Raw genomic sequence first — 15033 nt, 5'->3', positions numbered from 1 at the left:
AGAAATAAATATCAACTAGACAGATATTATGTTCTCAGACCAAGGCCTGCTTGAACTAATTCTTGGTGTCTGTGGGAGAGCGAGAATTAAACCTCTAAAGCATTGAGGTTGGAATTCAGGACCTTAAGGAGTTGACTCCTAGGAAACAAGACATCTCTTCCTAGGTTAGAGACTCGTAGGAGGAAGGGAGCGACTTTCAGAAACTCATGAGAGTTTTTTTCTGAAGAGTTTCAATTTTATTTTGTACCTGCTGCTGCTCCTCTCGCCTTCAGAGTTTTTCGCTAAGGAAGACGTCGAAGGAGTCTCTCTTTATTATTTTGTTATTACTAGCCAAGCTACAACCCTAGTTGGAAAAGCAAGATGCTATAAGCCCAAGGGCTCCAATGGGGAAAGATAGCTCAGTGAGGAAAGGAAATAAGGAAATTAATAAATGATGAGAATAAATTAATAATAAATCTTTCTAAGGTAAGTAACAACATCAAAAAGACAGTGCTGATAGGGCAGTGCAATAGCGCGTCCTCAATGCAGCATAAAGAACCTAACTGCAGATGTTGGTGTTACAGCACATTCATCTGTAACAGCAGGAAGTGCATTAGGGCTTTTGTGAGAGAAGGCAGTGTCCCTTTTTTGCTTTGTACGTCCTGTCAGGATGTCAGAAGTTGGCAAAGCTTTAGTTCAGACTGATACGGATCTTGTTCTTAAGTCTGGTGTTACGGTACAGGCACTGCCACTTCCGCCAGACTGGTTTCCGTCTGCTGAAATGCGGAGCATTATGTAAGCGATGAGGAAGGCGAGTTCACGATCGAAGTTTTCTACACCGGTGTCACCTAATGTTGATCCTAATTGCACTATGCTGCTAACATGAAGCAGCGGCTCTCATCTTTTATGCAGTCTTATCAGACTGCTGTTAGCAAAGCGATGGTTTGTCATGATTCTTATCAGGACGCGTTGTCGCACAGGCGACCTACCAGCAAGCTAAATGTTGAACAGCGTGATAAGGCTTCTATATCCCATTGAGTGTGCTTCTCTTGATACCAGACATCAAGTGGCCAAGTGTGTCATCAAGCGTTTACCTTGCAAGCGCGGCGACGATCGCTAGGCAGCTAAGCGTGGCATTGGGCGTCAAGCTGAACGTGACGTTGGGCGTCAAGCTGAGCATGACATCGAGCAACAAGCTCGTGACGTCGAACGTCAAACAAACTGTGACGTCCAACGTCAGTCACATACTGTTCGAGCTACGTCCAGAGGACAAAAGTTCTCTATGGAGACTCAGAAGACTATGCTTGCAGCAGTAAAGAAGGTCCACTGGATGATCTCTTTAGATCTCCAGGATGCTTACTTCTACTTCCTCATCCATCCGAACTTCAATCTACCGGAAGGTTCGTGTATAGGAGGAAGTTGTCCAGTTTTGAGTTCTTTGTTTCGGTCTAAGCACCACCCCTCAAATAGAGGGTGCGTCTGTGAGGACATATCGTTGTTTCTTATCCTTAGACCTCTTCCAAGGAATGTCGATTTGAAACTTCTTCCAGCTCCCTTTTCCCGAAGAGAAGAAATATCAAACGATAAAGGAAACGAGAGGCTTTAGCTCCCGAGCAGTCGCCTACTCGAGCTTACCTTGTGACACCTTACAGGTCTCTCACCTTCATCATAGGAAAGGTGAGGTGAAAGTTTCTTCGTTGTCTTCAGATGACTCAGCACCCAGACGAGGCTGGCATAAACTTCCAGACTTCTAAAGAGGAAGATGGACATGGTCAATCAGCGTCCTTTCTTGACACCGCAAGCTTCTGATTTGTAGTCTTTCGAACAATTCTGAGCATTTTTTTCTTTCTACCAAAGAAAAACTCTCTTACCTAACATCCTTTTAGGATGTCAGCAACTGTCATATAATGTCCAACTCTCTCAGTTGCAGGACAGTTGTCTGAGCCTAGCATGGCTTCAGTTCATGCTCCTTCTCCACCATCAAACTGGTTATCGTCTTCTGGGCGCTCTGCGTGTTTTTAAACGGTGTAGAAAGAGACCTTTTGGTAGACGTGATGTCTCCTGTACCACAACATTTTGACCCTATTTTTATTACACTACTAGATTTGCAACAGAAGCTCTCTTCGCTCATGCTAGTTTGTTGGCCTGCATACAACAAGAGAGTAGCAGACCTGGATCTTGAGTGTCAGGTAACTTCACGCCTGGACACTAAGCGTAGTGAGCCTACTAGTCGAGATGTGCTTGATGACGAACGTCTTTGCAACTCCCTAGCAAGGAGTCAAACAGACGTGACATCGTATGTCCACCTAACAGGACGTCGAGCTTCCAGCGGAACAGGACGTCCTATAGGACGTGACGTTGAGCGTCTATCGAGACTCTACATTAATCATCAAACACAATGCGACCCCGAGTGTCAAGCAGCTCGTGACATTTTCTTGTACACGTTCCCAACATTCAAAGTGCTTTACAAGATGTTACAAAAGTTCGTGTCTCACGAGGGAACCAAGTTGACTTTAATAGCTCTCTATTGGCCGTCAAGAGGTTGGTTCACAGACGTTCTGGAATGGATAGTGGACATTCCAAGAAGCCTGCCATTGAGAATAGATCTTCTCAAATAACCCCACTTGGCAAGAAACTATCTAAACCTCCAAGCTCTACGTCTGACTGCCTTCAATCTATCGAAGAACTCCCAAGATCTGGAGAGTTTTCGAAGGAGGCAGCTAAGGCTATCGCTAGTACAAGAAGGACTTTTACCATCAAGGTTTTAGTCTAAGTGGGAGGTTTTAGAGAGTGGTGTAGAGCTAAATCAGTTTCTTCATTCAGTACCTCTGTAACACAAATTGTCGATTTCTTCTTAAACTTTAGAAGAAAGAACATTTTTTCCTCCTCGACCGTCAAGGGGTACAGGAGTATGCTGGCAGCTGTCTTCGGACACAGGAATTTAGATCTCTCAAATAATAAAAACCTTCAAGATCTTCTCAGATCTTTCGAGACTTCTAAGAAGCGTCGATAAGATTCACCAGCCTGGAATTTAGATATTGTTTTTTAAAATTCCTTATGAGTGACAGATTCGAGCCTTTACACTCTGCTTCTTTTAAAGATCTGACCTTGAAGACTTTTCTTAGTAGGTCTGGCAACAGCTAAGAGAGTCGGTGAAGTTCATGCTTTTAGCAAGAATATTGGCTTCAGAAACGGAAAAGCCATATGCTCCTTGCAACTTGGATTCCTGGCCAAAAATGAATGTCCTTCTCATCCATGGCCTAAATCTTTCGAGATTACTATTCTCTCTGATATGGTGTGTGAAGAGTGGAAGAAAATTCTTTGTCCTGTTAGAGCATTGAAGTTTTATCTGAACAGGACTAAAGATTTAAGAGGCAATTCAGAGGCTCTTTGGTGCGCAGTTAAGAAGCCTGCGCTACCTATGTCTAAAAATTCCCTATCATTTTTTATAAGGCTGTTAATTAGAGAGGCTCACTCACACTGTGCTGAGGCAGACCTTAAGCGGCCTAAAGTAAAGACTCATGAAGTTAGAGCTGTGGCAACTTCTGTAGCTTTTAAACAAAATCGTTCTCTGCAAAGCTTCATGGATACAACCTTTTAGAGGAGTAAACCTGTATTCGCCTCGCATTACTTATAACGTATCCAGACTCTTTATGAGGACTGCTACACTTTGGGAACATTTGTAGTAACGAGTGCAGTAGTAGGTGAAGGACCTACCACTACGTTTCCCCTAATCCCTAGTACCCTTGTTCTTCTCTTGGAACTTTTATATGTTTTTATGATTGTACGTGAAGATTGGTCGACAATCTTCCGCAATCTTTGATTTAGTCAGGTGGTCATTTTGTTCCTTGAGAGCGCCCGGAACAAGATTATTAGTTGAGATCCTGTCAATATAGAGGTTATTACCCGTTTGACAGCTCCTAGAGATCTTCAGCCCCCTGAGTGGACCGCTGGATCTTATAAGGATAGCAGACATAATGAGGCAGAGAATCAACTTCCTTAACAGGTACGAACCCTTAAGCTTGTTTTTATTTAACAGTTAAGTGAAATTCCAACAATGTTGCTGTCTCTGACCCGCCACCAAGGGTGTCAATCAGCTATTGTTATATAACCAGCGGGTAAGTTTAAATGTTTAAAAATGATACTTTCATAATGAAATAAATTTTTGAACATACTTACCCACTGGTTATATAACTTATAATCCCACCCTCCTCCCCTCTAGAGACCTATGGGCATGGAAGATCTGGTGATGGATGGAATAGTTCAGCCGATCTCCCATGGTGTCGCTAGTGTACACCTGGCATATCTATGCGATTGCCGCGAGTTTTGAATTTCTGCTGGACAGAAGAATAAAGCTATTGTTATATAACCAGCGGGTAAGTATGTTCAAAAATTTATTTTATTATGAAAATATCATTTTTCATTTAGGCTACCTTTTTACATCATGAGTACTTAAGCTTGAAAACCCTGCCTTTAAATCTTGAGTTTACTGTATTAGTTGTAATGATGGACTCAGAAGAAGGCCTTATATTTAAATTGATAACAAGGTTAGGTATTTGAATATTGTTATTTTAGGCAAATCATCTTGATATTAAAGATTTAGAGACTAAACAAAACTAGAATAATTAGACATTCTTAGTAATAGTAATACAGTAACCATTTAACAACGTCCACAAAAATAAAAACAGTGAAATTGAGAAGAAAAGGATGCATCTGAACTTACCCTAAAAAGGGATTTTGACGATGGAAAAATCTATTTCTGGGCTCAACCTGTGTCACTCTGTGAAATGCTCCTTAAAGCACCATTTCAAAGGTATAGATACTGCTAAATATACCAGAGAAAAAAGTTGCATGGAATGCCAGGAATATACCCAGCTCGCTCACCCCTAAAGGGTGTCGGGTATTAAAACTGGGGCAAGTGATACCACTACCAGAGGTCCCTTTCCAATCAGACTTCTCCCTCCTCAAAATCCCCCGTTACTACGAGGTGTCGTTCACTACAGCTACTTGCCCCCCCCCCCCCCCCACCACCACCACCACCACCACCACTACCTATCCTTCTCCCATCATTCCTTGTTAGCACCTGTGAATGTTCGGACGTGTTTTTCGTAGCTCTGTGTTATTTTGTGTTTTTGTAGATGTCAGGCATTTTGGAGATCCCTGCTCCCAAGTTGAGTATTATATTTGTCTGTTTGGGATTTCTAGGTAGCGACATACGTTCGTTTAATAACCTTGTTGGTTTTTCTCTCAGCCACTTTGTTGACGCTCCCTTATGGGCGTGTATGCGGCCTTTTGGTGTCGCTTTCTAGGGATCTCTTTGTTTTGTAAGACTTTCTATTAGTTCCTTATACTAATTGTAGTCTTATTTTTGTGTTAGGGACGAATGTTTTGGCATGATTTTATCTTTTATTTAGGCTATTTGGGCAGTGTTAGTTAGCGGCTTCGGTCAGTAGCCTTTCATGGTTTTTTGAGTTTTTTACGGGGAATCGGAACGCGTTTTGATTAATTTTAGTCCTGCCTGCCGAGATTGGTATTTTACCCGATTTTGGAGGACTAGTTTTTGTTTTAAATGATGTAGTTTCATCCAAGTCGGCTACTACCCGATTTTGGAAGGTTTTGCTATTACAGTATTCCTTTTTCCCCCATTCTACTCAATATGCCGATTTAGCCTATTTAATTGAATTTCATTGTATTTTATTGTTTTTCACGCCTGCCATTATATGTTGTTTTTGTTTGCGTGCTTCGCATCAGGTCTTCCTTTGTGTTTCGGAGGGTAGTACCCCCCCCCCCTCCGATCACAGTGGTCACCTGATTTAGAGCCAGTCTCCTCCCCCTTGGTGTCCTCTCCCCCTTTACGCCTTTCGCCACTCCCTACATAGGGGGGTAGGCTTGGGTCACATGCTTTTAGAGAATGGGAAGTCACCCAGGGTGGGGGCTGGCTTTTTCGCTCAGTGCGTCATCGCGGGTAGCGGATGCGCCTCCCCCCCCCCCCCTTCTCAGGTTATCCATCCTTGTTACTAATTCCTCCGGTCCCGGAGGGCCGGGATATTTTGTGAATCGTATCTACTAATGGTAGTTATGTTTCGTTGATCGGATTCAGACATCCTACTCTGTATCTGTAAGATTTTAAATAACACCTAACTTACACTAATTGCTTGCAAATTATTTTTTAGTGCTGCGCATATGTTGATGTTGAGGGACAGAAGGCACAGCCTGCGTAACGGCACCTCTGGAGTTATATCGATGTATTATTTGTGAATTAAACTTCTTATCATTTGTAACATTTTACAATTAATCCAAAGTACCCACTATAATGATTAAGCCTCCTTTATAAGGGTAATAAAGTATGCGATGAGCTTGTGGTCGAGCTTGCAAACAACCGAAAATGCAGTCATCTGGAACGTGATGTTATTGCCCAGCTTTAGCTGATACATTTAAGACCATCCTAGATATGAAATGTCATCTCCAAAATTTAAAGAGACATTGCTTTGGCGCTCTTACTTTAGTGGGATGTAGAATATAAGGATCCCAACGACCTACTTGATCTCTTGCCTTGCAATCTAGTTGTTAAAAAGTGAACAGAAATAAAGAACTGGAAGGGTTGAGCTCCAGAAGGGTCTGAAGTAATTAAAACAAATTTGAGGCTCTACGGGAGGAACTAGACTGTAAGGCGCAGTTAACATTCAGTACGACACCAATTATGATTACTAGAGCCAACTATGTTAGTCAAGTTAATGCTAAACAACTGGACACACAAGTCAGACTGACCTCCCATAAAAGAAGTCTCACGAGCCCTCTGAGAATAACAAAGGAAGCTGAATAAGTTAAGATCTGTAAAGGCTGATCACTAACTTGGCTGATTATCATTATCAACTTTGCAAAAACAACCATTCATTCTAATTTCTCTTGAACTAAAAATTACTTTCCCTAGGCTGTTATGAGAATCGAATATCATTTGTTCTGTTTAAAACGTAGAATCTTTATCAGTGCACAGTTTATACTCTTGTTCCATAAACACTAACTTGAAAAATATTTTCCCGAAGAGGAATGTGAGACATCGTACTTCTCACAATGGTTATTCAAAAGTCGTTGCTTTCCCTGTGCATAAATAATGCCAACAAATCCAGCTGGTAAGAAAACTTGAAATGCATTAAAACTTAACATAATCTGGAAGGGGGATAGGCCTTGATAGTACCACAGCGATGGAAAAACTGAATAATGTTAAGCCGATGGCGCTCTTTACCATTAACCGCTAGATTATTTCATTTCTTTACCATGGGCATGTATCATTTGAAAGGAAAGAAAAAGGAAAATTTAAAATAAATTTTGGGGTAAACATCAATAAACCGAGCTTCTAGAGAATAAGCAATGTGACCATGTGGGAAGGTTCATAGAAATAATGGAAACTGGACCAAGGAGAACATAAGAAAGTAAATAGCAGCTGGGTGGAAGGAAAACACTATTGATATATACAGAGTTGTACTCTGAATAATTAAAGTTTGGTTTTAGTTAGGATTTAACAATAATTACATTTTCACAATTTTATGAAAACATTTCAATTTTATTAAATTTACCCTGAACCTTTGTAGTACTTATCACATTGTATGAAGTTACAAGCTTCATTTAGAAAAGGCAAAGACTCCATAACATGGGAAATATGTAGTTTAATTTTCCTAGTCACTATGTATAGGAGATGGTATTAATTTCCTATATGCACACTTCAGTACAATTTGTTGATGTAAATTGTTTCAGAAATTTACTTTTTTTTCTAACTTGAGGAAAGATCTAAGAAAAAGCTTTTATGAATTGGTAATAAATTTACACGTTTACTGAAAATTCTTGTACTCTTTAATGTTAATGAAGTGGCATCAAAAGTTTTCTTAACTTGAACCAGTGAAATTTGCACAAATATGTAGCTATCAGACCAGTGTGTGTACTGTATGCTGAATTAATGCAAATATGTATGAAAGAAGGCATTTTACCACAGGAAACTAACAAACAGAATTTTAACTACTGTACAAGTGCTTTTATGTTTATTCCAAGATTTTTAAGGGGGGTACAAATGACAATTATAAATAGTCAGAGTAAACAAAAAGAACCTTAAAAAGGTTAAATTTGGAAACGTAGTTAGTAAAGACTCGGTCTAGTATTAATTGGGATAATCTTGTCTTAAAACCACGTTTCCATGTTTAGTACTGCGGAAAGGATAACCACTTAAGCTGTTACAAACATGTTTAGAGTTGAATAATGATTTCTCTGCTTTTATATCATTGTTTTTTTACATGTAAAAGTTTGGTTTCAATTTTTAAAATTTCAATACATGATGAATTTTTTTTAGAATGTTCCTTTTAACAATAGTACTGTACAGTATTGTTTCATGGAATTATAAACCTTGCTTATTTCTGGTTTATTGGATTATTAATATCCTAAATACTGCACGGACACACGCACACACTCGGTTTGATATTTGGCGAGTTCTTTTAGAATATAGATGTTGGTTTGCAGTTTTAATGATCTTCAGGTTCATAATATTCATAAATTTTTTTCGATGTAAAAGAAAATTTAATGTAAGCAGTCATTAATGTTAATTTGGGACTTTATTACCTTTCTGCTTATTGGAGAAAAGAATAATTGATTAACGTTGCAAATCACCCGCACTCAATATTTTTCAAGAATTTGCTAAATATGAAGATGCGTTATTTGTGCAGTTGAAATATTTTAATAATCCAAAAAATTGGAATGAATCAAGGTCCATAGTTCTATATAATGACCCTTACAAGGAATGTAAGATTGAATATTGTTCAAAGTTGAAGACTGGTAGCATTTTCTTTTTATATGTGACAAAATTTCTTTAAACAATCTTGCAAGCTCTGACTGAACTTCTGCCTGTCATTTTCCTATGGTATTCAATTGTGTGTGTTGATGCAGGTTGATTGGCCATTGTATGACTACATTCTTAGGTCGGTCTACCTATTTGCTTTTTGATCGAACAAAATTTAAAATATTTACTGTGACATGTTTGATCAATGTAAAGGAGAAATTTTTGTTTGAATTAATGTACTGTTTGGTATTTTATAATCGGAAAATCTTGTATACAGTACTTTAAATGTTTTATAGTTTTATGAAAAATATATACAATAAATTGATATGATAAAAGGTATAATATTTAATGATTAAAAGGTATAATAAGAATATTTACCAATTTTGTATAGAAAAGTTTCTCTTGATATATATCTTTAACATTATAGGAATAGCTTCATTTTGGGGGTATATCATTCTTTATGATGATTACAGGTTTGGCTACAACACTTTTGCTTCAAACAACAGACCAGAATGGGAGGTTAGTGACCATTAACCAGGGTGCCACTAGTGCAGTACCAACATCAGTGGTCACAACATCATCTAGTGGACATCATACAAGCACTCATCAAAGTACCACGACGGGAGGTTCCACACGCGGCCTCAACCAGCACGGTGAGCCTGTTCCACGCCCATACCAGTGTGGGGTTTGTGGGAAATCATTCATTCGAAATGAACACTTGCGGCGTCACGTATTGACTCATTCAGGCGAAAAGCCCCACGTATGTAATACTTGTGGAAAAGCGTTTTCTAGACGCGAACACTTAACTAAACACATGAGGTCCCATATAAAACCTCCTTTATCAACCGTGACATCACAACCTACTTCTCAACCAAGTCACAATACCATTCAGGTAGGCAGCATATCTGCAAGTGTAGCCACACCGCAACCAACTCTTACTGTGGCTCAGTCTGTGGCAGTGTCGCTACCTACTCCTAGTGTTGTGGCAACAACCAATGCTGCTCATCAACAGCCACCTCCACATGGTGTACCACATACAGTAGCAGCTACTCATGGAACTCCTGTGGCTCATGCTGCTCATCTACCCCCTGGCACACATTATTTACCGATGTTTGGATTGCTGGCAGAAGTGGTTTGAGCAGCTCAGTCTCATTGATAATTGACTTATAAGCACCCTGGGTAATTTTTTTACCTTTAAAGTTAACTGTTGGCAAGAGGCACTTTATTCTATTATCTTTCATTAGCATTTTGATTTGAATGTTCTTATGCTTTTCAGACCACCTTGTATCCAGTCAAAATCTTTATTTGGAGATGATTTTAGTTACAGTAGTTAAGTTGTGTACTCAGAAGATTGTTATAACTTTGGCTGGAATGTATTAAATTTACCCTCAACACTTAAATACGATCTATAGATGTGCCATGAAGTCCCTGTAGATGTCAGCACTAGAATTTTCTCAGTCTTGAACAAACTACTGAGGGAAAATGGGTTTTATGCATCTCAATCCCCTTCTTACACAAACACACTATAGAGATAAATATTAAGCATATATCTTATATCTATATGTAATTGTCAGTCACGCCCACTGTGACTTTCCTGTTTGATCCTTGATCACATTCCAATCACTAGTTGTATCTTTGGCTGCACTTGTGGACATTGAAAATTTATTACTAGTTCTATATTACCACTTGAAAAAAAGTCAGATTTAGAATACAATTTTTATACAGTCATGTACTTAGTAATGTATGTAAAGACACCGAGTGATTTTCACATAGATTTTCTTGTCATGTGACCATAGTAGGTTCCTGGGCAAAAGCATTACCTGTATATGTCGAAAGGCAGCTCTGTAATGTGGTTACCACAGATAAGACACTTGTGTTTGTTCCTCTTTTATATTTTAAGTATATTTCATTAGAAGTGCGTTTTATCTTATTGCTAAAAATGATGTTCTTGTAGATTTAATTGTAAAAAGGTACCTTTTAATTGTAATGCCCCTTGTAATTATTTTAGGAGCTTCTTAATCTTGCTTAGATGTTTTTAAATAATGTTTTATACTAGTTAAAGGTGTTTTGTGTTAAATCTGTGGAGTTACACAAAACAAAAATATTCAGAGATTTTTCTCTGAAAAATATACAGTGATCTAACACTTGTCTAAAGATTTAAATAATTATGTCAGTTTCATGACATGAGTTTGGTTTTGGAATACTATATATTTTTTCGCCTTTACTGGTGAAAGAAGAGCAGGTTTGATGTTGACATGATTGTTGAATTCATACCATGCCTTTTTTTTTCCCTATTCTATTTGAAATTCTTTGAGGTGCTCAATTGTCAAATTTTTTTGTTTCGTTTCACTTTTCAATTTTAAATATGACAGATCTGTATTTTACTTCTGAGAAGTAAAGTTTTGAATGATAATGAATGGACGGAAATTTAGGGAAAGTAGAACAGATGTAAACTATAAATTCTTTTCAAAGATTATATATATATATATCTATAAACTCTTCTACTGTCTGATGAGACCTTTCCTATTCAACTTACAGGCATCTTTTTGCCTCTTAGTGGAATCTTTGTATTAAAATATTTTCTTGGTGTTGACCAACTCTTCATATATATAAATTTATATATATATAAAGTTGATATTTTCAACACTGGTTGGTACAAAGAGTTACATATATGTTTGAAGTTTGTTGACTATGATTGCAAAGCTTAGAAATATTATGGAGTTAACTTTGTACTTTCATGTCACTCGAATATTGCGTTATGTTCCCGTGTTGGATTATATTTTGATGTAGCTGTTAGTGATTTGTGCTTTTGATAATGCATATGCATATTTGGGAACCGTATTATATTCTCAAATCTATTTTGATCTCTGGACCTCCAGTAGAGTGAGTGGACCCCACTTAAAGTTAGGTCTTGTTTTTATTTATTGAATATTCCAGAGTATTGCAGGCTATGAAAGCAGAAGCTGCTTTTAAGACAGATGTACTTTTATCTCTCGTATTTGGAAGTAATAATGGGTGTTTTGAGTTTTGGGAAGGTTTCGTTAAAATAAAAGGGTACCTTTATTTTGTCAATGGAATTATTGTGTAATTCATACCTGGCTTTTCTTTTTTCACTTAAAGCAAAAATTATGATTCTGGCAGGGATGCTCATTGTTATAGCTCTTGATATTTTAGATATTGGCAGCTTGTTCAATTTCAAAATTGTTAACTAGCTTCCTATCATAGTTATCCTTGCCTATGTTGACAGTTCTTTTAGGTCCACCTGTTATTAACCTTGTATAAAATTAGTAATTATTCTGTATCATTATTGTTGATTTTAAATGAGTTGAGTGATAAACTAAAAATATTGGTTATTTACATAACTTGGGAGTGAAAGTAATTGGAATATATCACAAGCTAGGTGCTGTGGTGGCCGTAAGCTGCCTTGAATTGCTGATGTCCACCGTTATTGATGTAGTAGTGTTGAGTCATCTGTTAAATATAAATTACATCTTATGACTCGTGTGTTGGTATAAATACTGAAATCCTATGAGAGGAGGATTCCCAATAAACCCAATTTATGGTAAACTAGTTTCTGACAATGATTGAAATTCTGTACTTTCTGCAGTTAAACAGTTTTATTTCTGTCCGAGTGAGTAGTACAGTAGTTATTGATTATGTTATAAAATGACGGGTATCATTAGATCCTAACATTTTTGTTTTACAGTGAGATATTTTATTTAAAGTAGTTCACTGTAATATATAAACTTTTATTTAAATCCATTGTCCCTTTCAAATCCTTTTGCCCTTTTAACTAGCATGGTATGGTATTCAGATGCATTTTGGTTGTTTTGCTAGCCAGTGTCGTCTGCCTCCTCTCATTGGCTTTCATGACTGCATAATTTTTACTTAAATTCAACTTGTGTGAAAGTACAAATTTTTGACCAAGTCGTAATTTGCCTGGTCTGGACTGTTAGCTGAAATATGCAGGTTTTTAGGGGTACTTTCCATAATTTTGTTTTTCAAGTTAAATGTATTAAATACAGTACAGTTTCAATATTAATTTGAAATTTCTGTGGATGCTTTTAATTGGCCATTATTTTGGGACTTTTCTCCTTTAATATTTATGTATTTATGATCATGTGATTACCTAAACCTGAAGAGATCATGCAAGTTACAGTCCAGAAAAACTCCCTCCAGAAGTGTGAAAATATTCATGGATTTTGGGCCTGTTGGCGCTTGTATTTTCCCCACCCTATTCTCATAAAGTAATCCTGAAAGAAATGTTACCTGGTTTGTTGAATACAATTGGCTCTTTATGCAATTTAAATATTCAGACGTTTATGATAGATTCACAGTATACTGTACATATATATATTTATATATTTAAAATTTTTGTGATATCTTTACAATTATAGAGAAATCATGGAGGCTAATATTAAATGGAAAAATTTTCAATGTGGTTTAAGGCTCACAATCCCTGATTATGTTACACATGACTTCAGCCTTGAGGTAAAGACCAACATGTGAAGTTTGAGTTTAATAAAGGAAAAAGAAAAAAAAGATTAGCAAACAGGTGTATTGCAGTAAGTCTTCAATAAAAAGAGGAAGTCATGAACACTTATTTTTAAATACCCTTTAATAATGGATTCTAAAGTTTTCTCGCATGTGATCTGGCACACAAATTAAGATACATAATTGTAAGCTTGCACTCCAGCACTGCTTGCCTTTTTTATGTTAGCAACTGACTGCAACTTTCAACTAGCAGAGTTAATTGTGGTTAACATTGGATCTGGTATATTTATAGTTTGTCATCTAAATATTAAGTACAGTATAGGACTAAGGTATTAGGGTTACTTTTACAAAAATATAATAATTATTGAAGCACTAGTTTTTATTTACTAAGCAACTAGTTTTGTAAGAAATGAATATTTAGACAAATGCAAAAAATTTTTTTGTTTTGAGAAGTTGAAAATGTTGCCATTTTGCAAAACATTTTTGTTTAAAGAAGTTGAAAATTTTGCCATTTTGCAAAGTTTGATTTCATAATTTTATTTGGTACAAAATCTACATTTTTATTTTGCTGGGTACCTACTATTGGTGAATTTTTATTTGGTACAAAATTTAAAATATTCTTCTTTTTTCATTTATTTTAAATGTGTAATTGGCATGTATAATGATCCATGTGATTTTTAAAAAAATTTCTATAGTTTTTACTGATACATAACAATGACCTGATTCCAGTGCTAGACCTCTGGTCCAAATTCATTATCTAATCTAATTCCAAAACCATAAAAGATTCATTTGGAAATATTATTCGAGGATGTAATGGTTCTTGGTTTTTAACATTTTGGTTGAAAACTCTTTGGGTAGCAACCTCTGCAGAATAAGTTATTGGTTACTTTTGCTGAGGTACCATTTTGCACTTTTTTATTTTGATATACAGTTATCTTAATCTCTGGTTTTGATCTGTTTGTACAGTACAGTAATCTTAATCTTTCTTTCAACTGTGTACACAATCTTAATCACTGCTTTTGATCTGTGAATAATTATTTGGTGGTTCTCAGAACAAAATTGTCGCAACTCAAAAACTTAGTACCTTCTGATGGATATTCCTTAGAAAGTATTTAACCCTTTGAGTGCCATTGGACATCAAATTTTCTATTCCCTTTGGCCTCGTTAGATGTATTTTATATCAAAGTAATTACTGTTCCAATTATTTTTCTCGTATTTACATGAAAATTTTACAAAATAAGTAACATTACACATCGGTGAAAAGGAAATTTAGGGAGCAGTACAATAATGAATATTGTAAAGCCCGATCTTGTATAATTATAGTGCTGAGATGAGTAAAAGTGAATAGAGGTCCTGGTGCTTGTGTGCCAAGTCATGTGGAAAGGGGGTGGCACTCAAAGGGTTAAGATTGAGTGCAAGATTTAATAGAGGAGAAAGGGGAAGTGTGAAAGAATACTGTATAGTAGCATGACATTATTAGTTATTTTGACTTATGCTAACTGAAACCAAATGAGAAAAACAATCTAGACCATTTATGCTTTTAGAATAAGGCTTACAGGTTGTGGGTTTAAGGTATTAAAGAACACTCAATCTTTCCATCCACATGCAGTCAAACTTTGAAAACTTTAAACAATAATTACAACCAGCAGTAAAAATAACTAAATTGCTATAGCTGGGCACATGTAATTATTTTTTATGTACTATACGCACTCTTTCACCACCATGCCAGGTTTCATTAC

At 36.8% G+C, this 15033-nt stretch overlaps 1 protein-coding gene across 1 annotated transcript in view; it reads left to right on the top strand.

The window, feature by feature from the left end:
- Positions 1-12668, top strand: part of LOC137641531 (zinc finger and SCAN domain-containing protein 2-like) — an 83171-nt gene extending 70503 nt beyond the window's left edge. The window contains exon 5 of the mRNA XM_068374171.1: positions 9274-12668. Coding sequence (XP_068230272.1) covers positions 9274-9938 — 665 coding nt within the window. The 3' untranslated portion in view covers positions 9939-12668. The remainder of the gene's footprint in view (positions 1-9273) is intronic.
- Positions 12669-15033: the final 2365 nt, after the last annotated feature.

The sequence above is a fragment of the Palaemon carinicauda genome, chromosome 5 (genome assembly GCF_036898095.1).
Source record: "Palaemon carinicauda isolate YSFRI2023 chromosome 5, ASM3689809v2, whole genome shotgun sequence".
NCBI lineage: Eukaryota > Metazoa > Arthropoda > Malacostraca > Decapoda > Palaemonidae > Palaemon > Palaemon carinicauda.
The sequence above is the reverse complement of the archived record's forward strand: the minus strand, read 5'-3'. Positions and strand labels throughout refer to the sequence as shown.